Below are 21,001 nucleotides of genomic sequence, written 5' to 3'. Positions count from 1 at the left end.
AGGAGGCTGGTTGGAGGCCTGTCTGCTTGATAGCCCTTTATTGCAGTTTCCTAGCTTCTTAAAGTCAAGTACCCCTAAGTGAAACATTTCAACCAAGTACCCTAACCTTTGATCAGCAAGATTTTGAAATGAACATTTTACTGTTAAACAATTAACTAACTTGGCAATTCATAAGAAATATAGGTCACTGGAAATAGTATATAGAACAAGATTCAGTTGGCATGATCTACTATACAGTATTTCACTCTCATATACACTATCTGGCCTTTTGACAAGTGGTGTGGTGGTCTTACAGACTGAGTAACATGAACAATAAAATTTATAGACATGGTGACCAACCACATTCCTTGTTTCATTTTCTCAGACACTAAAATCCAATTCGATCCTTAGTCTTATATACTGGGTCATTCCCCAAAGGGACTCGAACCGGTTAACAAAAGTTAACTCAAAGAAACATAAGAGAACAATAATTGGACAGGAAATTCATTTATTGCCATCCCTTATTTGTCAGCTAAAAATGTCTTAAACATCTTCTCTACTTTTTGTGAAGAATGTTTTTTGTTTTTGTTTCTTTGTTTTAATAAATAGGCCTCAGTGAACAATGGCACCTTTCTATACACATACCAAATGAAAACTAAAAATAAATGTCACATTGTCTTCAGAATATACAAGAAATACAACCATGGTCATGTTACCTCTTTTAGTATTCTGTGCTTAGAAAATTTGGAAATTAGCACAGTTAAATATGAGTGTGAAATATAACCAATCATGTTAACACCAGATCTAGCAGAAGCACATTCCAAATACTGACATATTCTAATCACAACAGAAAAAATAATTATTTTTTCTATCTTTGACGACTGGTCATCTTTCTGATCATGTTGGTCCCAGTCCCTCTTGCCGTTTCTCTGAAGCTGGGAGGATACCACCCCCAGAGACATAAGAACATGAGCAATGCCAAAACTGGGACAGACTGAAGATCCATCAAGCCCAGTATCCTGTTTCAACAGTGGCCAACACAGGTTACAAGTACCTGGCAAAATCCCGAAGAGTAAAACGTATTATATGCTGCTTATCCTAGGAATAAGTAGTGGATTTTATAAAGCTGGTAATGTGCTTTATTGAGAAGCTCCTTCGTGAACATTTTTGATTAATAGTTGGCATACCATATTTGTTCCTTGCCACCATTAAGGTATCCTTTCAATATCATATGTGTTGAAACACATATCTATGTCAGGTCCTTTTGTTTATGCTTATTAAAATTTGATTTACTGCTAAAGCTTTAAACAATTCAAAGCTGTTTGCACACAAAATCATTAAAAAGAAAAGAACTCCATAATAAATTAAAGGACAGACCTAATATCATGCACACAAGAACATTCAAACAAAGGACACAAAGGAGCTGATTTCATATCAGAAGCATTTGGGGGGGGGGGGGTTCTGAGAGAGTCAGCTTAGAGATAAAATAATTATCTGTTCTTTTGCACATGTACTTTATTTCCCGGCCCCACATTGCTTCCTGCATGTCGATGCTGTCAGTTCAGTTCTCGTGGGACTCACAAGTCCCGCGAGAATTGACGGCATTGGAACGCACAATGTTCTTCAGGACCAGGAGGGCAGATATATTATTCTACTGGGAGAATTATGGGGCTATAAGTTTCTTCTTTGTAACATGTATGCACCTAATGTTTAGAATAATTTTTTTCCCCAGATTTATTGGCTATGTAACCTCAGTATTCTGATTACAAAATGTTGATTTGGGGGTGGGGGGGATTTTCAATATTACAGCAGAACCTCTGGTTGATTGCAGACTGTCCAGGAAAGGGCACAAGGATCATGATTGCTTAGCCAGTTAGACCTCATAGACGGCCGGAGGGTTTTGCATCCAGGTGAGACTGAATTCACATTTTATTCTAACCCACTGTTCTTCAACCGCCAGTCCGCGGACCGATGGCGGTCCGCAGGAAATTTCTGCCAGTCTGCGCAAGACCTGCAAGATTAAAGTGACCATAGGTCCGTTTTCAGACCTCCTGTCCCGTTGTCCTCACACACAGCTTTGGGACAGCGTCCCAAAGTTGTGCTCGGGGACAACGGAACAGGCGATCATTTCCTGTCCCTCCCTCCTTCCTTCCTTTTCTTACCGCCCTGCCGCTGCTGCTAAAGCCGACAGGAAGTCTTCTTTCCGAAGTCAATTCTGACGTCGGAGAGGACTTTCTGGGCCAACCAATCAATGCCTGGCTGGCCCGGAATGTCCTCTCCAACGTCAGAATTGACGTCGGAAAGAAGACTTCCTGTCGGCTTTAGCAGCAGCGGCAGGGCGGTAAGAAAAGGGGAAAAGAAGGAGGGAGGCTTTTTTTTTTTTTGTGGGGTAGGGAGGGAAGGTGGTAGGCAGGCAAGCAGGCTGGTTTTGGCCAGTGAGGGAGGGAGAGAGGTAGACAGGCAGGCAGGCTGGCTTCGGGAGTGGGGGTGGGACAAAGTGTGGAAGGCAGTGAGAGGGACATAGGAAGGAGGCACTGGGGACACTAAAGACAGGAAGGGGCATTAAGGACATGGGAAGGAGGCACTGGGGGCACTAAAGACATAGGAAGGGGGCACTAAAGACATGGGAAGGAGGCACTGGGGGCACTAAGTACATAGGAAGGAAAGAGGGAGGGAATAGAAAGGGACAATTCTTGGGCCTGAGTGCAGAAAGAAAGAAATGAAAGAAAGGATACACAGACAGAAGGAAATGCAACCAGAGACTAATGAAATCACCAGACAGCAAAGATAGGAAAAATGATTTTATTTTCAATTTAGTGATCAAAACATGTCAGTTTTGAGAATTTATATCTGCTGTTTATATTTTGCACTATATTTGTCTATTTTTCTAGAGTTACTGAGGTGACCGAGCTCGCGGAGATGGGGTGGAAACGGGGTTTTTAAATTTTAGTCCTAGTAGTTTGCTGGTCCACAAAATAATTATTTTATTTCTGCCGGTCCACGGGTGTAAAAAGGTTGAAAAACACTGCTCTAACCCACATAAATAATTCTGTTCTAGAATGTTGCCTGAGTAAGACCTGGGCTTCAGTGTCTCTCTTATATTTTTAAGTTTTTAGTTCTATTTAGTTTTATTTTGTTGGTTTCTACTTTATTTTGTTCCTTTCATCTACCTTATTCATAGTTTTACAGGGTTCTGTACTTTTTTGTTTTAATTTTAACTCGGTCGAGTCAGAAAACATCTTGGATAGGAGGAGTTTGACAGTTATAGAATCACAGCCTAACTGTCTACTAACCTAAAGGCCTGGAACAGTTCATTTTCAGCAAAGACCCTTCCTACCTGCGTGTGGTGACTGGAGATTGCTGCGGGGAGATTGTTGCTGGAGGCGAGACCAGTGGAGGCATGGTTGATCGCTGCTGGTGGTTGCCTAGGATGGGGCGGCATCTGCTCTCTCATTGGGGAGGACCTGGTGTTGTCTCCGGATCCGTGGAGTGGGACCGTGCCGTGGACTCCTCCTCCTGGTCGTCCGATAGAGGCAGAGTGCTGTATTCTTCGGGAGCTGCTCATGAGCATTCGCCGCCCACTGAGAGCAGTGTGGCCCGGCGCTGGATTGTTCTATCTCTGTCTATCTTCTGCCTGGAAGCAATGAGTCAGGGCTGCAGCAGCTGGAAAGCCCGAGTGATATCTGTCCCATCTGGACTTTTGCCGTTGGGATTATTTAAAATATGCTGAGGCAACAGAGCTGCCAGACTTATTTGATTTTGTTTTTCAATTTTTTTTCCAGTTTATGAATAATTTTAAATTTTATTCTATTGTTTTTACCCCTATTGTTTTTATTTTATTAACTAAGAACATAAGAAGTTGCCTCCACTGGGTCAGACCAGAGGTCCATCGCGCCCAGCAGTCCGCACCCGCGGCTGCCCATCAGGTGCATGACCTGTCAAGTGGTCCCTACCTCATCCTAAAACCTATTGCTACTTCTATCCGTATCCCTCAATCCCCTTATCCTTCAGGAATTTATCCAAACCTTCTTTGAATCCCTGTAGTGTCTTCTGCCCTATCACAACCTCTGGGAGTGTGTTCCATGTGTCCACCACTATCTGAATTCTATTGTTTAACGGTTCCTCCCTTCTATTCCTTTTTATATATTACTTTAATTCATTTAGATATCATTTACATAGATGGTGCTCCTATCTGTAAAGTTAGGAATTTCTATGAAATATTCTACATGCTTCTCTCCTCTCCACTCCTTCCTGCCCTCCATAGTCCTCCCCCTACCCTCTTCTAATCCCTTCCTCTGTAATGTCACCTAGAACTTGTATAGGTATGTGCGATGCACAAATGGAATAAATAAATACAGTGTATGCCCGATTGGACTACTGGTTAGTTAGCAACTCCTTTTTACCCATGATGGAGGAGGTCCTGATAAAAGAGGTTACTTTTTCGGATCACTCCCCAGTGCTTCTCTCTCTACATGTGATACCTGAAGTTACAGAAAAGACCTGGAAGTTTCCTAATTATTTGATGGGGGGTTGGGAGTTCCACAAATTTCTTAGGGAACACTGGCTGGAGTATTGCAATCACAATCAAACCATAGATGTTGATATTGGGATTTTCTAGGAGGCCTCTAAGGCAGTCTTGAGGAGGCATATTATTGCTTATGTCTCAACTAAAACGAAGAAGCAAGAGGAGGAACTCCTTCGATTATCTGGCAAACTGCGTTCTCTGAGACAGATCCATGTGTCCCATCTAGATGAGGGTGTCAAACAGAGGTTACAGAGTGTCCGACAACATACAAATCAGATTCTACAGGATAGAGCTGCGAGAGATATCTATTATCAGAAATACAAACTGTATTGTGGGGTGGCAAAGCAGGTAAGCTATTGGCTAATTTGGTGAGGCCCTTTTGGAAACAATAGGTTTCCACCATCAAAGATCCTAAGGATAATGTTTACACATTGGAATCTCACATAGTAGCTCAGTTTGTAAAATTTTATGGGGAGCTGCACGGGCAAAGACCATTTGATGAGAAGGAGTGGGATGCATTTTTTTCAAAATTTCACCATGCCCCATCTGCTAGAGGACCAGCAAACCTACTTAAATAGGCCTATCACACTAGAAGAGGTTCAGTGGGGAATTAAAAATATGAAACTATCAGGCCCAGATGGGTCTGGGCCTGAATTTTATAAGATCATGGTAGACCTGGTGGCCGACCCTCTCAGTGCAGCCTACAATAACTTAGAGGAGGGCAGGGGCTTTAGCATCCACAATCTTGTCAATGTAGTCTTACTGCCTAAACCGAGCAAGTATCCCATTCTAGTAGGATCATACAGACGAATTTCTTTGCTGAATCAAGGTGCAAAATTATTAGCGGTTATCTTATCAAAATGGTTGAATGCTTTTTTGCCTAGACTGGTCCACGGGGATCAAGCAGACTTTGTTCCTGGCCAATATGCCTCTGTGAATCTGCTTAGGGCTACGATGGTGTTACATAAGCTTTGAGGGAAGGGAGGGATATCAGCAGTTGTAGGCCTTAACATGGAGAAAGCATTTTATAGCGTTTTGTGGCAATATTTAGTTTGGGTGCTAGAACGGTATGGTATTACGGGCTCCTTTGTAACATGGATCAGATGTTTATACCATGAACCCTGAGCTCGCTTACTGATTTATAACAAGCTTTCTGATTGTTTTCCACTGCAGAGAGGGACTAGAGAGGTGTGCCCCTTGTCACCGCTCTTATTCATGTTAGCTATTGAACCTCTAGTCATAAAAATCAGGCAGTATCTCCGAATCTCTGGGATCTGGATGGGCACTCAGGAGAGCAGGATTAATTTATTTGTGGATGATATTCTGTTATATTTTGATAGGGCGCCTCAACATCTTCCTATTGGATTGGCACAAGTTCAGCAATTTGGCAAGATATCGGGCCTGAGAGTTAATTGTGATAAATCGCACCTCTTGCCTCTGGATTCAGGGTGCTCAGAGGGGTGGCATGATCAATTGGCTATACCTGCAATGAGGAAACCCATGTGATACCTGGGGATTTTCCTCAGCACCAGCCCCAAAGAAATATATAAATGGAATGTGCTCAATCATTTGAGGAGATTAGGCAATTGTGCATCAAATGGAAGAATTTACCTCTCACTCTGTGGGGCAGGGCAGCACTGGTTAAGATGATTATGCTCCCCAAGCTTCTTTATCTGTTACAAACTACACTTATTTGGCTTACTACCAAGGATGAGATGTTCCATTCTGTGGTAAGCTCTTTCATTTGGAGAAATAAAGGTTCCTGAATTTGTTACCAAAAACTCACATTAAATAAGGCCTTTATAGATAAGGCCTCTATAACCTAGCTGCTTTACTGTGTATCATACATAAGAGCATTATGGGCCATAGACGTTATATGCCCCATGACTGGATTGTGAGTTGGAGTGAATCCTTTTCAGTGATGAACCTGGTTCACAGGATCTCAGGCAAAGAAACACGGGGAATGTTTCAGTCTCGCTTCTTGGCCACCCTGCGGATGGCTTGGAGGAAAAAAGCAAAATATTATAACATAGTAAATGACAGCAGTCTGCTCATAAGTTATACTCATTAAAAATACATGATTAGATTAACTGTCTCTTCTTTGATATTTCTGGGCCATAGACTGTAAAGTCTGTTATTGTCCTAGGTTCCAAATGCTGAAGTTGCCGTCTAAGCTCACTCTAGCCTATCCACCCATCCCGTTGTTTGCAGGACATCTACCATAAAGTCTGGCCAGTAATATCCTCCTGTTCCATATTAGTGGAGTTCACATTGATGCCCATCCCAGCTCATCCTACACTGAATCATCATATATGGAACACAGATCGTGCATGTCTGTCCAATACCGGCCTTAGTTCTTTACTTTACATCCTTCATCTTCTAATTAGACAGCCTTTATTTTTTTCCCACGCTTTTTTGAATTCCATCACCGTTTTCTTCTCCACCACTTCCTTCAGGAGGGTATTTCAGGCATCTACCACTAGTGCTGCCCGATTCAGGAAAAAAAAATTTGATTCGATTCAGCCTATTTAATCGATTTTTCGATTCGATTCGATTTTCCTGCCCAATTGGGTGGTTTTTTTCCAAACATCCTGGTGGGTTTATTTTATAGCCTCTTCAAACCCTTTGCCCTCTCCTACCCACACTGGTCCTGTGGTGTAAACAAAATAAACAAACAAAAAATACTTTTCCTCTCTCTGTTAAATCCTAGCTCACGTTCGCGGTCCAACACCAGCTCTGGAAGAATACACATTTCAAATCTGACATATTGTAATCACAAAACAGAAAATAAAATGATTTTTCCTACCTTTTCTTGTCTGGTTATTTTTCAAATCATGTTGGTCCCATGTTGGTCTGGTTGTCTTCTGATCAGGCTCTCCTTCTTTCTCCATGCTAACCATCCATCTTTCATCTCTGTGCTCCCCTTTTGTTTCCCTTTCCTCCCCCAGAGGTCTGGCATCTTTTTTTTTTCATCTCCATCCCCCCGCAGCTGCAGCGATGGACCAACCATCCCCAGATCCACCATCTCTCCTTTTTTCAACTACCCTTACATCCAACATCTCTCTTCTGTGTCCCTGTCCCTATTCTCCTCTCCAGTAGTGTCTCCCTTGTGTCCCTGTTCCTATGCTCCCTCCATGCCCAGCATCTTATCTCTTCCAATATTCAGCTTCTTCTTTCTCTCTTCCTTACCTCCTGAATCCCCTTCCCCAGGTACAGGCTTTCTCCTACTATCTTTCTTGCCATCCAGCACCCTGCCCACCTACTTTGGAGCAGTATCTGTCCCTCTTGTACCCTTCCCCTTGTGGTCTTGCATTTCTTCTCCCTCTCTCCTTTAGTTCAGCACCTCTCCTTTGCTTTCCTCCTCCTCTTTTTTGTTTGGTCTCTCTCTTCCCTTCACCCCAGGTCTGGCATCTCTCCTCCCCTCTCTTCCTCCTTCCTCATCCTCCCTCTGCACAGGCCTGCCTCCCCACTGCGAAGGAACTCTTCTTCTTCTTCCCTCTGCACAAGCCTGCCCCCCTGTGAAGGCACTCTTCGGCCTGCTCCCCGCCGCGAAAACCTGCCCCCCTGCCGTGAAGGCACTCTTTTCTCCTGTTCCCTGCCGCAAAGACCTGCCCCCCCCTACACAATGGCCTGCCCTCCTGCTGTGAAGGCACTCTTCGGCCTGCTCCCCACCGCGAACGCCTGCTCCTCCCACAAGCCTGTATCATCCCCTAGCTTCCCGCTCTTAATTTTAGGCTAACACGGAAGCCTGCAGGATCGCTAGTGCTATAGCGATCCCTGCAGCTGCCCGTCATCCTCAGCGGCACGTTCTCTCTGCCACGATCCTGTCCCTGACGTTAGAGCAGGGGCAGGACGTAGCACAGAGAATGTGCCACTGAGGACGACGGGCAGTTGCAGGGATCGCTATAATACCAACGAGCCTGCAAGCTGCTGTGTTAACCTTAAGGAGGTAAGAACGGGGAAGCTGGGGGAGGCCTTTCTGACTGACTCTTCCCCCTCAAGCAGAAGCGGCAGTGGATGGCCAGCAAGAGGCAGCACTGCAGCTCCTGCTTTTGAAAGGCACGGGGGGAAAGGTCAATCATTGAATCGGGAGGCTGATTTTTGGGTGGAATTGAATCGATTTGAATCGATTCACCTGATTTGAATCAGTGATTCGATTTGAATCATGAATCGGGCAGCACTATCTACTACCCTTTCCATGAAAAATAATTTCCTAACATTGCTCCTAAATCTTCCTCCCTATAACCTCAAATTATGCCCTCTAGTTTTACTATTTTCTCTTCTCTGGAAAAGATTTGGTTCTATATTAATAACTTTCAAGTATTTAAACATCTGTATCATATCACCCCTGTTCTTCCTCTCCTCCAGAGTATATATATTTAGGTCTTCTAGTCTCTTCTCATACTTCTTTTGGTTCAAACCCCTTACCATTTTCGTCACCTTCAAGTCTTTTTATATCCTTCACTAGATAAGGCCTCCAAAACTGAACACAATACTCCAAGTGCAGTCTTACTCAACAACCTATACAGGGGCATCAACACCTCCCCTTCTTCTGCTGGTTATTCTTCTATACAGCCTAGCATCCTTCTGGCTGCAGCCACCGCCTTATCACACTATTTATATGCCTTTAGATACTCAGACACAATCACCCCAAGGTCCCTCTCTCCATAAGTATTTATCAGCCTCTCACCTCCCAGCACAAACGGTTCCCTCGGATTTTTATCCCCCAAATGCACCACTCTGAACTTCTTCGCATTGAATTTTAGTTGCCAGATGTTAGACCATTCCTCTAACTTTTGCAAATCCTTTTTAATGTTTTCCACTACTTCCAGGGTGTCCACTCTATTACAAATCTTGGTATCATCCACAAAAAGGCTAACTTTACCTTCTAACCTTTCAGCAATGTCGCTCACAAACATATTAAACAGAATTGGCCCCAGCATCAATCCCTGAGGTACTCCACTAGTCACCTTTCCCTCCTCCGAGCGAAATCCATTAACCACCACCCTCTGGTGTCTGTCAACCAGCTTCTAATCCAGTTCATGACTTTGGGCCCTAACTTCAGCCTATGGAGTTTGTTTAAGAGCCTCCTATGAGAAACCGTGTCAAAGGCTTTGCTGAAATCTAAGTAAATTACATCTAGCGCATGTCCTTGGTCCAATTCTCTGGTCACCCAGTCAAAGAATTCAATCAGATTCATTTGGCATGATTTACCTTTAGTAAATCCATGTTGCCTCATTTCTTGTAATCCATTAGATTTTAAGAATTTCACTATCCTTTCCTTCATCAACGTTTCTGTTATTTTTCCAATAACTGAAGGTAGGCTTACCGGTCTGTAATTTTCCGCTTCATCTCTGCAACCACTTTTGTGAAGAGGGACCACATCCGCTCTTCTCCAGTCCCGCGGAACCTCTCCCATCTCTAAAGATCTATTGAACAAATCTTTAAGAGGACCTGCCAGAACCTCTTGAAGCTCCCTCAATATCCTGGGATGGATCCCATCCAGGCCTATAGCTTTGTCCACCTTCAATTTTTCAAGTTGTTCATAAACGCTTTCTTCTGTGAATGGTGGGTGCAGTATCCATTCCATTCTCAGGTGTAACTTTGCTGACCAATTGCGGTCCTTCTCCATGTTTTTCTTCTGTGAACACCGAACAGAAGTATTTGTTTAGCACATTTGCTTTTTCCTCATCTCTCTCCACATAGCAGTTCGTACCTTCATTCAGTCTCATAATTCCATTTTTTGTTTTCCTCCTTTCATTAATATACCTGAAAAATTTTTTGGCTCCTTTTCTTATATTTATAGCCATTTGCTCTTCCTCTTTCGCCAAACGTATCTCTCTCTTGACTTCTTTCAGTGTCATTCGATATTCCTTTCTGTACTCCTTCTCACATATAAAAAGATCCATTATACACACCAAGTCACACGATAACACCATATCTGCTCTGACCACGATACAGAGATAAAACACATAGAAACCCTGACAGAATCCTTCAAACAAAAAGGATACAACCTTAAAATAATTTCAAAGAATATTGCCTCATCCCTTAAAACACTCAGAGAAAACCTATTGCACTACAAGGACAAGAAAACAACAGAAAGGATTCCATTGTTATTGACATACAATCCAGAGCTGGAAAAATTAAGAAAAATTATAAGAGATCTACAAACACTGCTACAGGAAGATGAATTACTAAAAGATATATTCCCAGCTCCACCTGTGTTGGTCTTCCATCAGCCACCTAATCAGATAAAAAACTGGTTTGAAGCAAACTCCCTACACAAACCCACAACAAAAAGAATGGCACACATCCTTGCGATATGGCAAGCAGCAAACTATGCGAGCACATCTCAAAGTACCCATGATTACTCATATGGGAAAAACATTCAACATAAGGGAATCCTTCACATGCTCATCTTCCAAAGTGGTATATATCTTTCAATGCAAAAAGTGCAAATAAGGGTGCTACATTGGTGAAAAAGTCCAGATGCTAAAGACTGGGACTTGGCTATCAGCCTGGTGTCACAGTGGCTTCTTTGGGATGGAGGCAGATTAGGATCCTGATTATTGAGGAAGGCTTGTCCCACCAAAGTGCTGTCTGAAGGATGGAAACAGCCTCTGACCTGACGTACCCCGCCAACTAATGCCAATAGCATCTGGAGAGATGAAGGGGACTGCGGCCAGAACCCGTAGAGAAGTAAGGCTTGTTGTCTGGCAGAGACTTTAGTTTGTAGTCCTTCATACTGGCCATAAGGTCAACTAGACCTTGCCCCAAAATTTGCCATCCCTTAAAGGGCAGTTTGCTAAGTGTGGCTTTGAGAAGGAACTCACAGACTACCGTCTAATCCCCAGCATCCTCCATGCAGAGACAAGAGTAAGCTGAAAGCTTGCTCACAACTTGAAACAGGTCAGACAGGGCATCAACTACAAATTCCACTCTGGATCATGACGCAGCTTGGAGTGCAGGCCTTAACAACGAAGGAGGCCGCACGGACGCCTTCAAACCCGATGCTGCAGAATGAAAAAGACATTTGAGCACAAAATCAATTCTTCAGGCTTCGGTGTCCTTTAACACCACGTCGCCCTCACTATGGTAAAAGTGCGCTAGGTAACCTGCACCCCCAGTGAAGCCAACTTTGACAAAACAAAGCGCTAATATCTGGATGATCTGGAAAGCAGAAAGAATGTAGCAATAATCATAAGAGAGCATTGCACAGGTAAAGTCTAAGGAGCATCTAATTTTAACTCCTGAAGGGACTCCGAAATTAGATCTAATAGTGCAGAGGGTTTAAATAGGCTGCACCAAATTTGGGTCCTGCAGCATCATCACTCCTGACAGGAGTATTCATCAGGGAAAGTAAAGGCATAAGGACAGAGTCCTAGCCACCTGTGTCATCCGTGGCCTGAGTATCCCCCCACTTCTGCATGGCTTTCCTGATGGGGACCTGCACTCTGAGGCCGAGGAGAACCCGGTGTCAACCAGACTGCAACCCCCGAAGAATCCATGGGACCTTTGTTCAGTATATCAACCTGAAACTACATATTATCAGGCAGAAATCCTTGCCCCTGAAGGGGTCCCTGGTGATCCAGCCTTATGTATCTGCATGACTACTGTCCCAAACCATGGCCATGCTTTGCCGGAGATACATTGTAACTGCTTCCCAGCAACAGTTTCAACTTTTGTGGACTTTCCCCAGCTGTACTGGGATTTGGACATCCCCGAAGGGGCTAAAAGGATCACTCCTTCCTCCCCATCACACACCGCGCATGGAGCACTGATGATCCTCTGATTCCTATCTGCCGCAAATAGGGCATGAATATGATGCACCTAGTGTTGGGGAGTCCATCTCATCTGTTTTCCTGTTAAAACAAGGTGTTTTGAGGCAGATAAAAGCTTGTAATATTGGGAAAGCCATGATGGCTGCCGCAGCAGCAATTTTAGCACCAAAAACAGCCTGGGAAAGCTATACAGAAAATAAAAAACCTAGTGATTTTAGGATTTCTGAGGTGGGGAGGACCCAGTACTAACCTTAGAAACCCTCAAAAATCAAATTTACAGATCACCCACCCCCAAATTGATCTCTCAGGCTGTCAGCTTGCTACTCACTGTGAAATGCTGTGTGCTAGGAGCTGCAGAAAGAAGTTGAAATAGCTTACAGGGAAATCTCTGCCTCAACAAATCTTGAATATGGAATTCCTGGATTCTTCTGACTGCCTCTTGGCCCGTGACCTGGTCAGAGATCTCGACTCCCATTGGACCCAATGCACAAGAGCTGCACAGCCTGCACTCCGACCCACTAGCGGATGAGCATAGCTCCAAAGGGAATGGTCCCTGAGCACCGAAACTGGAAATGCAGGCTGTCCAAGTGGGTGCACAGTAAAGCAGTCATCCCTTGGAAGCAGACTCTAACCCTTCAGAGTGTGCAATCTCCCACAGCCAGAGCTGTTCCCTAAGGGAATCCTCTGCAGCCTGAAAATCTTGGATAAAGAAAGTACTGAATTTAAGAAAATACAAACATGAGCAGAAAAAACTAGCTCCTACTATCTCGATTAAAGGAAGCCAACTGTCAAATCAGAGAGCAGTCCTGAGGTAAAAGAGGAGGGTCAAAAATATGCAAATGAAGCTTCCTACAAGACATTTTTCGAGATAGGATTGACTACCACTTGTTTAGGAATGGAATGGGATTGTATAAGAATAAGCTTTATACTCTCTTCCTCTCCCTTACAAAAACACAGAAAGTAATGGCAGATAAAGATCACATGGCTTATATATTCAGCAATACTTTTAGTTTGAAAATTCACTGAAGCCCACATGGGAAAAAGAATATACTTGGTTTCTATACATCTGCAAAAATTAGAAAATTATCCCTAATGATAAACATTATATTTCATGAATTTTGACATTTACTTACGTTCGGGCCACATCTTGTTCAATCATTGTTCGAAGTTCTTTATCCTGAAAGAATTTATTCCAAAGACTCTGAAAGTAAAAATAAAGCATCACAAAAGCAACATTAATGCCATTTAACATGGATTAAAAAAATACTAGAAAGCTTCTAAGATGTGTTCATGTAACAACAAAGAAATGTGTACTTAATTATCATCATAGTATCAATGTTCCTTGATTAAATTAAGAAAGCAAGACCTTTCAGCATGGATAATGAGGAAAAGAACTAAAAAAGATGAGTGGCAATGAATGAACAAGAGCTAGAAGAGAGGAAAATAGGTGCTGAGGCATTATTTTTGACTGACAAGCATCCAGGAACTATATGGACCAGAAAATTAGCAATTTGGGGGATTTGCATATATTTCTTATTTCACAAATTTACTTTGGTTAGAATTATAAGAAACCACATATATCATTAAAAATATAAAACTATCACCAGAGGAAATTGCTGAATTTATAACACATTTATCAATGATGTCTTTACGTCCTTGCAAATTCTCAGTGGTAGGGTGAATGTGAGCCACACCTTAATATGATAATGATGCATCATTTTATCTGCCTCCCTCAACTGATCTTTTGCCCCCCTCTGGTCTACTCTCTGGTAATTTGAATTTATTTAGTAAATGTTATGATAGGTTAACAGAGCTGAGGTGGATTTTTGTAGCTTTGCCATTTATTGCAGTATCCCAAAGCCTTTGATTAGCTCCTCCAATCACTATCATCGTTAGCTCATTTGAAGTATTAGATGAAGTGTGTCAAACTTGGCTTTCACCTAGTCAGGTTTTCAGGAAGTCCTCAATGAATATGCATGAAATCTATTTGCATACAATGAAGGCTAGGCATGAAAACAAAGCTCATGCATATTCATTGGGGAAATTCTGAAAACCCAATTGGGTTGCGGCCCTCATGGACCAAGGTTGGACATTCCTGTATTAGATAGTAAGGGAAAGAGATAAGCATGACTTGGAAAGTAGGAAGTACAGACAACCTCTAGCTGAAACTCATGCCCTACCCAACATACTGTATAATTCCATCAGGACTTCCAAAAGAATCCCTCACAAAATATAGAGCCACCTATCAGTGGAGTGAAATTGCTGTTGGCTCATGACAACCAGTGTAGGTGGCAGCAGAAAGTAAGTCTAAACTAGAGAGTTGCACAGGGACAGAAATCAAATCCATCCTCGTCGGTCCCCACTGGAAATCAAATCCATCCCCGCCTGTCCTCATAAACTTCAGAAGTAGTTATTTCATTTAATTATGCTATTGAATTAAAGGCTCTGGTAGAGACCCATTTAAAAATAAACAAAGACACTAAATTAATTTGGAAATATTAATTGGGAAGAATACATACTTTGTAAACGAGTCTCTACCAGAGTGGCGCACAAGGCTGCCTGTCTAGTCCCGTGCTGCTTCCGCTCTCACGGGAAGTGGCACGGGACCAGGCAAGCAGCCTTGTGCGCCGTTCTGCCGCTACAGAAGGGAAGAGGAGGCAGCCGCATCAGCCGACCAGTCAGGTAGCCTTGCGCGCTACTCTGCCGCTGGAGAGGCAGCTGGAGACAGCAAGTCCTGCTTCCCACACACTCTCCGAGGGCTGGGCGTGAGCAGCAGCCATCAGATCCGGAAGGTGATGGGAGTCCCGGCATGGCGGTGCAGCCCTGAAGACAGTGAGCGGCTGCGGCAATAGTAGCCGCCGCGGCTGGTTCCGGCCTCCCGCTCTCCTCCCTCCTTTCCCTCATGTAAGCGCTGGGTGGCACATCCGGGCCTCAATTGCCTCCACCGCCGCTCCTCTGACTCCCTTCGCGTTCAGGTGGGACATGGAGGAACGGGCCCTGTCAAGCTGCAATGGAGGAACTAAAGGTACGGGGAGAAGTTGGAGAGGGTACGGAGGTTGGTGGGTGGGTATGCCTGCCTGCCTGCTTGCCTCGGAGGGGGGGAGGCGGGGTGCCTTGCCTTGCTTTGCCTGCCTTTATGTCTCGGGGTGGGGATGAGGAGTACAGGAGGAAGGAAATGACAATCCAGCATAAGAACCAGGGCAATCAGGAGAGGTAAAGAGACAGAGAAAAGAAATGCTGAAGGAGGAAGGAGCATACGGACAGGGACAAGGAATAATGCTGGAAAGGGGAGGAATAAAGATATAGTGATGTGATACTTAATGGAAGGGGAAGAAATGGATAGTGAAGAAGAGAAGAAAGATTATGCACTTTGGGGGGCCCTGCCTACCTGCTTGCTTATCTCAGGGTGGGGGGGCCCTGCCTGTCTCTAGGCCTGCCTGCCCTGTGCCCTGTCCCTGCCTACCACTAGACCACCAGAAGGGGGACAGGGTACAGAGCCTGGCAGGGAGAATTTGGTTCAGAATAGTTTTTTTTCTTGTTTTCCTCCTCTAAATTTAGGGTGCACCTTATGGTCAGGTGCGTCTTATGGAGCGAAAAATACAGTATTTTTGAAACTTTCATGGTAGTCCTAGTAATAAGTTTCCATTTACTGATTTTGACCTTACCTCATTCACTGTATTTAAATTTATAATTGTTTTTTTTACTACTGTTATGCTGTTAAACAAAATTATAAATTTTATGTTGAACGATACCTTCTGTATACTGCCTTGGGTGAATTTCTTCATAAAGGCAGTTAAGAAAACCCAATAAATAAATAATCACTTCTATGGAGAATTTGCTTAAGATGACCAGTCATTACTGAGATGTAATAAATGCCCAATAAAAAGAACTTTAACATTACAGCTTCCATGGTAATGGATAACTGTCAACTTACAAAATTCTGAAATAAATGAGTTTTCAATTGCTTTCTAAAAATCATATGATTAGTACAAGTATATTTTTGGGTAAACTATTCCACTCTTTAGTTACCAGATATGCAAACATGGGAAAGTGCAAAATTAAGCTCTTTCTCTGATATATGGAAGTATTCCTAGGTAGAAATGGAAAAAAATTGAGGTATGACCACATAAGATCTTACGAACCACGCAGACACTGTTTAAAAATAGCCATTGTTTCTATTTTTTAATGGAATTTATACAAGTTTAAACACTTGGAAAGAAATTGCAGGTTCTACATTCACATAATTAAGGTAATATAGAAAATCTGGAAACAAAGAAATCAGTAGAATGTTTCTGGAAAGTGCACAATAAGAGGGATGGAATATTATCTTGGAGAGAAAGAAACAAGAATATAAATCTAGAATTATTTAGCAACTAAATGTGCAGCAAATTGGCTTACAAGTCTCCTAATTCGCTAAAGCAGAGCAAGAGTAGGGCTAACCTGAATTGGTAAATCTTAGAAAAGATGTCAATTTAAAAGGCTCAAGGAACAAATATTTAACATTTTCAAACCAAATAGTACATCTACAAGGAAACGAGCTTTTAATTGGAGAACCTGAGGATGAGACAACAAAAATTGCTTGTGTCTTTTCTAAGTGGCGCTATAGACATTTAGGAAAACTCAAATTTAAGAATTTTTTTAAAAATTCCTATTCTTATAATAAAGTTTCAAAATATTATCTTGTACAGATTCTGAATCAAATATAGCTATCAAAGTAAAAGAGACAGAGACCCTAGTAATCTGAACCGTCTTCTGAGAACTCAATGCCTGCTAAATTACTGTAGGGATCCATCTTTGTAGAAGAACAAATTCACATCAGTGATCCATTAAATTTATATAGGCCCCTTTTTTCAAGCCACATTAAGGTGTTTTTTTTTTTAGTCTCTGCCTGTTGCAGTAAAAGCTGCAAAGCTCTTAGAATTCCTTTGAGCATCATAGCTTTTACCATAACACCTGCTGATAAAAAATCCTAATGTGGCTTGATAAAAGGGGCATTGATAAAAGGGGGCCATAATGAAGAAAGGTTTTCAGAAGAATTTATCCCCCTCCCTTTTTACAAAACTGCAGCACAGTTTTTAGCTCCGGCCATGGCGGTAACAGCTTCAACGTTCATAGGAATTCTATGAGCATTGGAGCTGTTACTGCTGCGACCAATGCTAAAACTACACTACGGTTTTGTAAAATGGGGGGGGGGGGAGGGTTAATTATATAACTAACCAGATGTCATTATAAATTGCCAAGACTGAAAACTGTTCTCTCATCAACAGTCAAAATTACTTTCACCACAGTGAAATGTGTGAGGCTGCAGGCTGGGAGAGAGTATGGGAGAAAAGTATATATAGCGATTCCACTTTGAAATCTCTATGAATACTTTAAGTGCATTCTTTGCCCTTTGCACCCCCTCTCCTCTAAAACTGACACAAAATTTTCAGAGGAAACCATGGGGAGTTTCTTTTTTAAAATGAGTTTACAGGTCCTCCAAGCTCACCAGACAGTATGTAGATGTGAACATGAGCGCAGTATTAAAAAAAGTAATAATTAAGGCAAAAGTCCATGGAAAGTGTGTTAGAAGCATAAAACTAAGATAACAAAGAAAATGCATAAATATTGGTCAGTTCTTGCAGCACCTCAGAATTCAATAGCTGATTATATTTTAGTATCTTAATAAAACCTACAGGAAAGAGGGTTTGGTGACACTTTATCACCATGCACATTTCATCATACGATAGTTTATTAACGAGGCATTTCATCACAATGGATATTTCATCACATATTCAAACTAAACACACATGGAAAATTTGCAGTAAATGAGGAGGGCATGATAACACACCAGTGCCTGTTATTTTTACACTTAAATATCAACCTCACAAAAGTTTCTTGCATATCAATTTTTCACAAGGCTTGTATATAGGCCCTAAAGTGTTCTTGCAAGTTGCCACTTAAATCTAGGCATCTCTTTATAGAATTACCCTCTAAGAGATATTTTATAAAAGATTTTTCATACTTAAACCCAGTTTATGCACATAAAAGATCTCAAAAAATTTACCCCAGGGTTGTGTTAGGTGCCAAAGACACGTGTTCAAGTCCTAGCGATTTGATGAATTACAGATCTAAAAAGAAATTGCTTTTGTGCTAGTCTAGTAGGGTCCTCCAGAGACATCCTTGTGGTTGTTTTCAATGTGTCCAGCCATCTGATTGCAGGTTACCCTCTTCGCCTGGTTCCTTCAATCTTCACAGACATGATGTCGTTCTCCAGTGATCTCTCTCTTCTGAAGGTATGACCAAAATAGGTGTGCATTTTTACATGAAGTTCTAAGAACATAAGAATAGCCTTACTGGGTCCATCAAGCCCAGTAGCCCGTTCTCACGGTGGCCAATCCAGGTCACTAGTACCTGGTCAAAACCCAAGGAGTAGCAATATTCCATGCTACCAATCCAGGGCAAGCAGTGGCTTCCCTCATGTCTTTCTCAATAACAGACTATGGACTTTTCTTCCAGGAACTTGTCCAAACCTTTCTTAAAACCAGCTACGGTATCCACTCTTACCACATCCTCTGTCAACGTGTTCCAGAGCTTAACTATTCTCTGAGTAAAAAAAAAAATCTCCTCCTGTTTGTTTTAAAAGTATTTCCTTGTAACTTCAGTGACGGAGTGAAAAATCGATCCACTTGTACCCGTTATACTCCACTTAGGATTTTGTAGACTTCAATCATATCTCTCATCAGCTGTCTCTTTTCCAAGCTGAAGAACTCTAACCATTTTAGTCTTTCCTCATATGAGAGGAGTTCCATCCCCTTTACCATCTTGGTCGCTCTTCTTTGAACCTTTTCTAGCGCCACTATTTCTTTCTTGAAATAAGGAGACCAGAATTGAACGCAATACTCCAGATGAGGTCGCACCATGGAGCGATACAGGGGCTTTATAATATTCTTAGTCTTGTTAACCATCCCCTTTTTTAATAATTCCTAGCATCCTGTTTGCTTTTTTGGCTGAAGGTTTCATCGTATTGTCTATGATGACACCCAGATCCTTTTCTTGGGAGCTAATCCCTAAGGTGGACCCTAGCATCCGGTAACTGTGATTCAAGTTATTCTTCTCAATGTGCGTCACTTTGCATTTGTCTACATTAAATTTCATCTGCCATTTGGACACCCAGACTTCCAATTTCCTAAGGTCCACCTGCAATTTTTCACAATCCGCAAGCGTTTTAACAACTTTGAACAGTTTAGTGTCATCTACAAATTTAATCTCCTCACTCGTCATTCCAATTTCCAGATCATTTATAAATAAGTTAAATAGCACAGTCCCAGTACAGACCCCTACGGCACTCCACTGTTTAATCTCCTCGATTGAGAAAAATGACCATTTAAACCTATCCTCTGTTTTTTATCCGATAACCAACTCTTAACCCACAACTGAACTTTGCTACCTATCCCATGACACTTTAATTTTCTCAGGAGCCTCTCATGAGGAACTTTATCAAAAACTTTCTGAAAATCTAGATACACTACATCAACCGACTCACCTTTAACCACATGTTTATTCACACCTTCAAAGAAGTCAAGCAAATTGGTGAGGCAAGATCTCCCTCAGCTGAACCCATGCTGACTTTGTCTCATTAAATCATGTTTGTCTACGTGTTCCACAATTTTATTTTTTATAATTGTTTCTACCATTTTGCTCGGCACTAAAGAGAGGCTTACTGGTCTGTAAGTTTCCGTATCTCTCCTGGAGCCCTTTTTAAAAATCGGCGTAACATTGGTGCAGAGCTGTGGAAAAGTATAAGCATAGTCACAAAATATGTGCATAATTTGCAAATTAGGACCTATTATGTATCCTCAAGCAAACTTTGCCTAGGTACATTTACATCTGTAGAGAAAAGCAGAAGTAAATGTATGTGTAATGTATATTAACTGTGACTCTAAGAAGACTATAGATAATACAGAACATGGCAATCAAACTATTAACCAAATCAAAAAAATATGACCATGTAATGCCATTACTTATAAAAGCCCATTGGCTACCAATTTCATACTGAATCACTTACAAAATTCTTCTACTAACATTCAAGTCTAAAACCTCCAATAAAACAGAAATCATATACAGATTAGTAATTCCTTACACACCTAATAGAGTACTCCGATCCCAAAATCAATATCTTCTAGTTGTACCTTCACCACAACAGATAATACATGACACAATACGTTCATCCATAGTCTCCACTACAGCCCTTGAGTTATGGAACTCAATGCCTAATCACCTTTGGGAAGAATCCAACCTCGAACAATTTTAGTCAAATCTAAAGTCTTTTCTTTTCAAAGATGCATTTGATCTATAACATCTGACAATCTGTATCCATCCTCTACCACAGACGGTAATTCCCCCTCCTATTTGTATTACCCTTTTACGTCTTCCTATCCTATTCAAAATTGTATTTCCCCCCTCCAACCTCCTGTAATTATTGTCAGTCCGTAGTGTCCATGTATATACATATAGAGGGGCATAATCGAAAGGAACGCCTAAGTCCGTTTTCGTCCAAGTCGCAAGTCGTCCAAATTAAAAAATAGCTTAGGACACATTTTTGAAAAATATGTCCAAATTTTTTTCATTTCGAAAATCGTCTAACTATAAGTCCTGTTGATCTGATTGTCCAAGCCGCTAAATTGTCTATCTTTATACCACATTTTTGTCCAACTTTTTGTCCAAGTCAAAAATG

At 42.0% G+C, this 21,001-nt stretch overlaps 1 protein-coding gene across 20 annotated transcripts in view; it reads right to left on the bottom strand.

The window, feature by feature from the left end:
• The window catches only part of TBC1D5 (TBC1 domain family member 5), a 759,729-nt gene that overhangs the window by 316,415 nt on the left and 422,313 nt on the right, over nt 1–21,001 (bottom strand). For all 20 annotated transcript variants that reach the window (XM_033930686.1, XM_033930692.1, XM_033930693.1 and 17 more), the window contains one exon: nt 13,419–13,486. In XM_033930686.1, coding sequence (XP_033786577.1) covers nt 13,419–13,486 — 68 coding nt within the window. The remainder of the gene's footprint in view (nt 1–13,418; nt 13,487–21,001) is intronic.

The sequence above is a fragment of the Geotrypetes seraphini genome, chromosome 2, assembly GCF_902459505.1.
Source record: "Geotrypetes seraphini chromosome 2, aGeoSer1.1, whole genome shotgun sequence".
Lineage (NCBI taxonomy): Eukaryota > Metazoa > Chordata > Amphibia > Gymnophiona > Dermophiidae > Geotrypetes > Geotrypetes seraphini.
The sequence above is the reverse complement of the archived record's forward strand: the minus strand, read 5'-3'. Positions and strand labels throughout refer to the sequence as shown.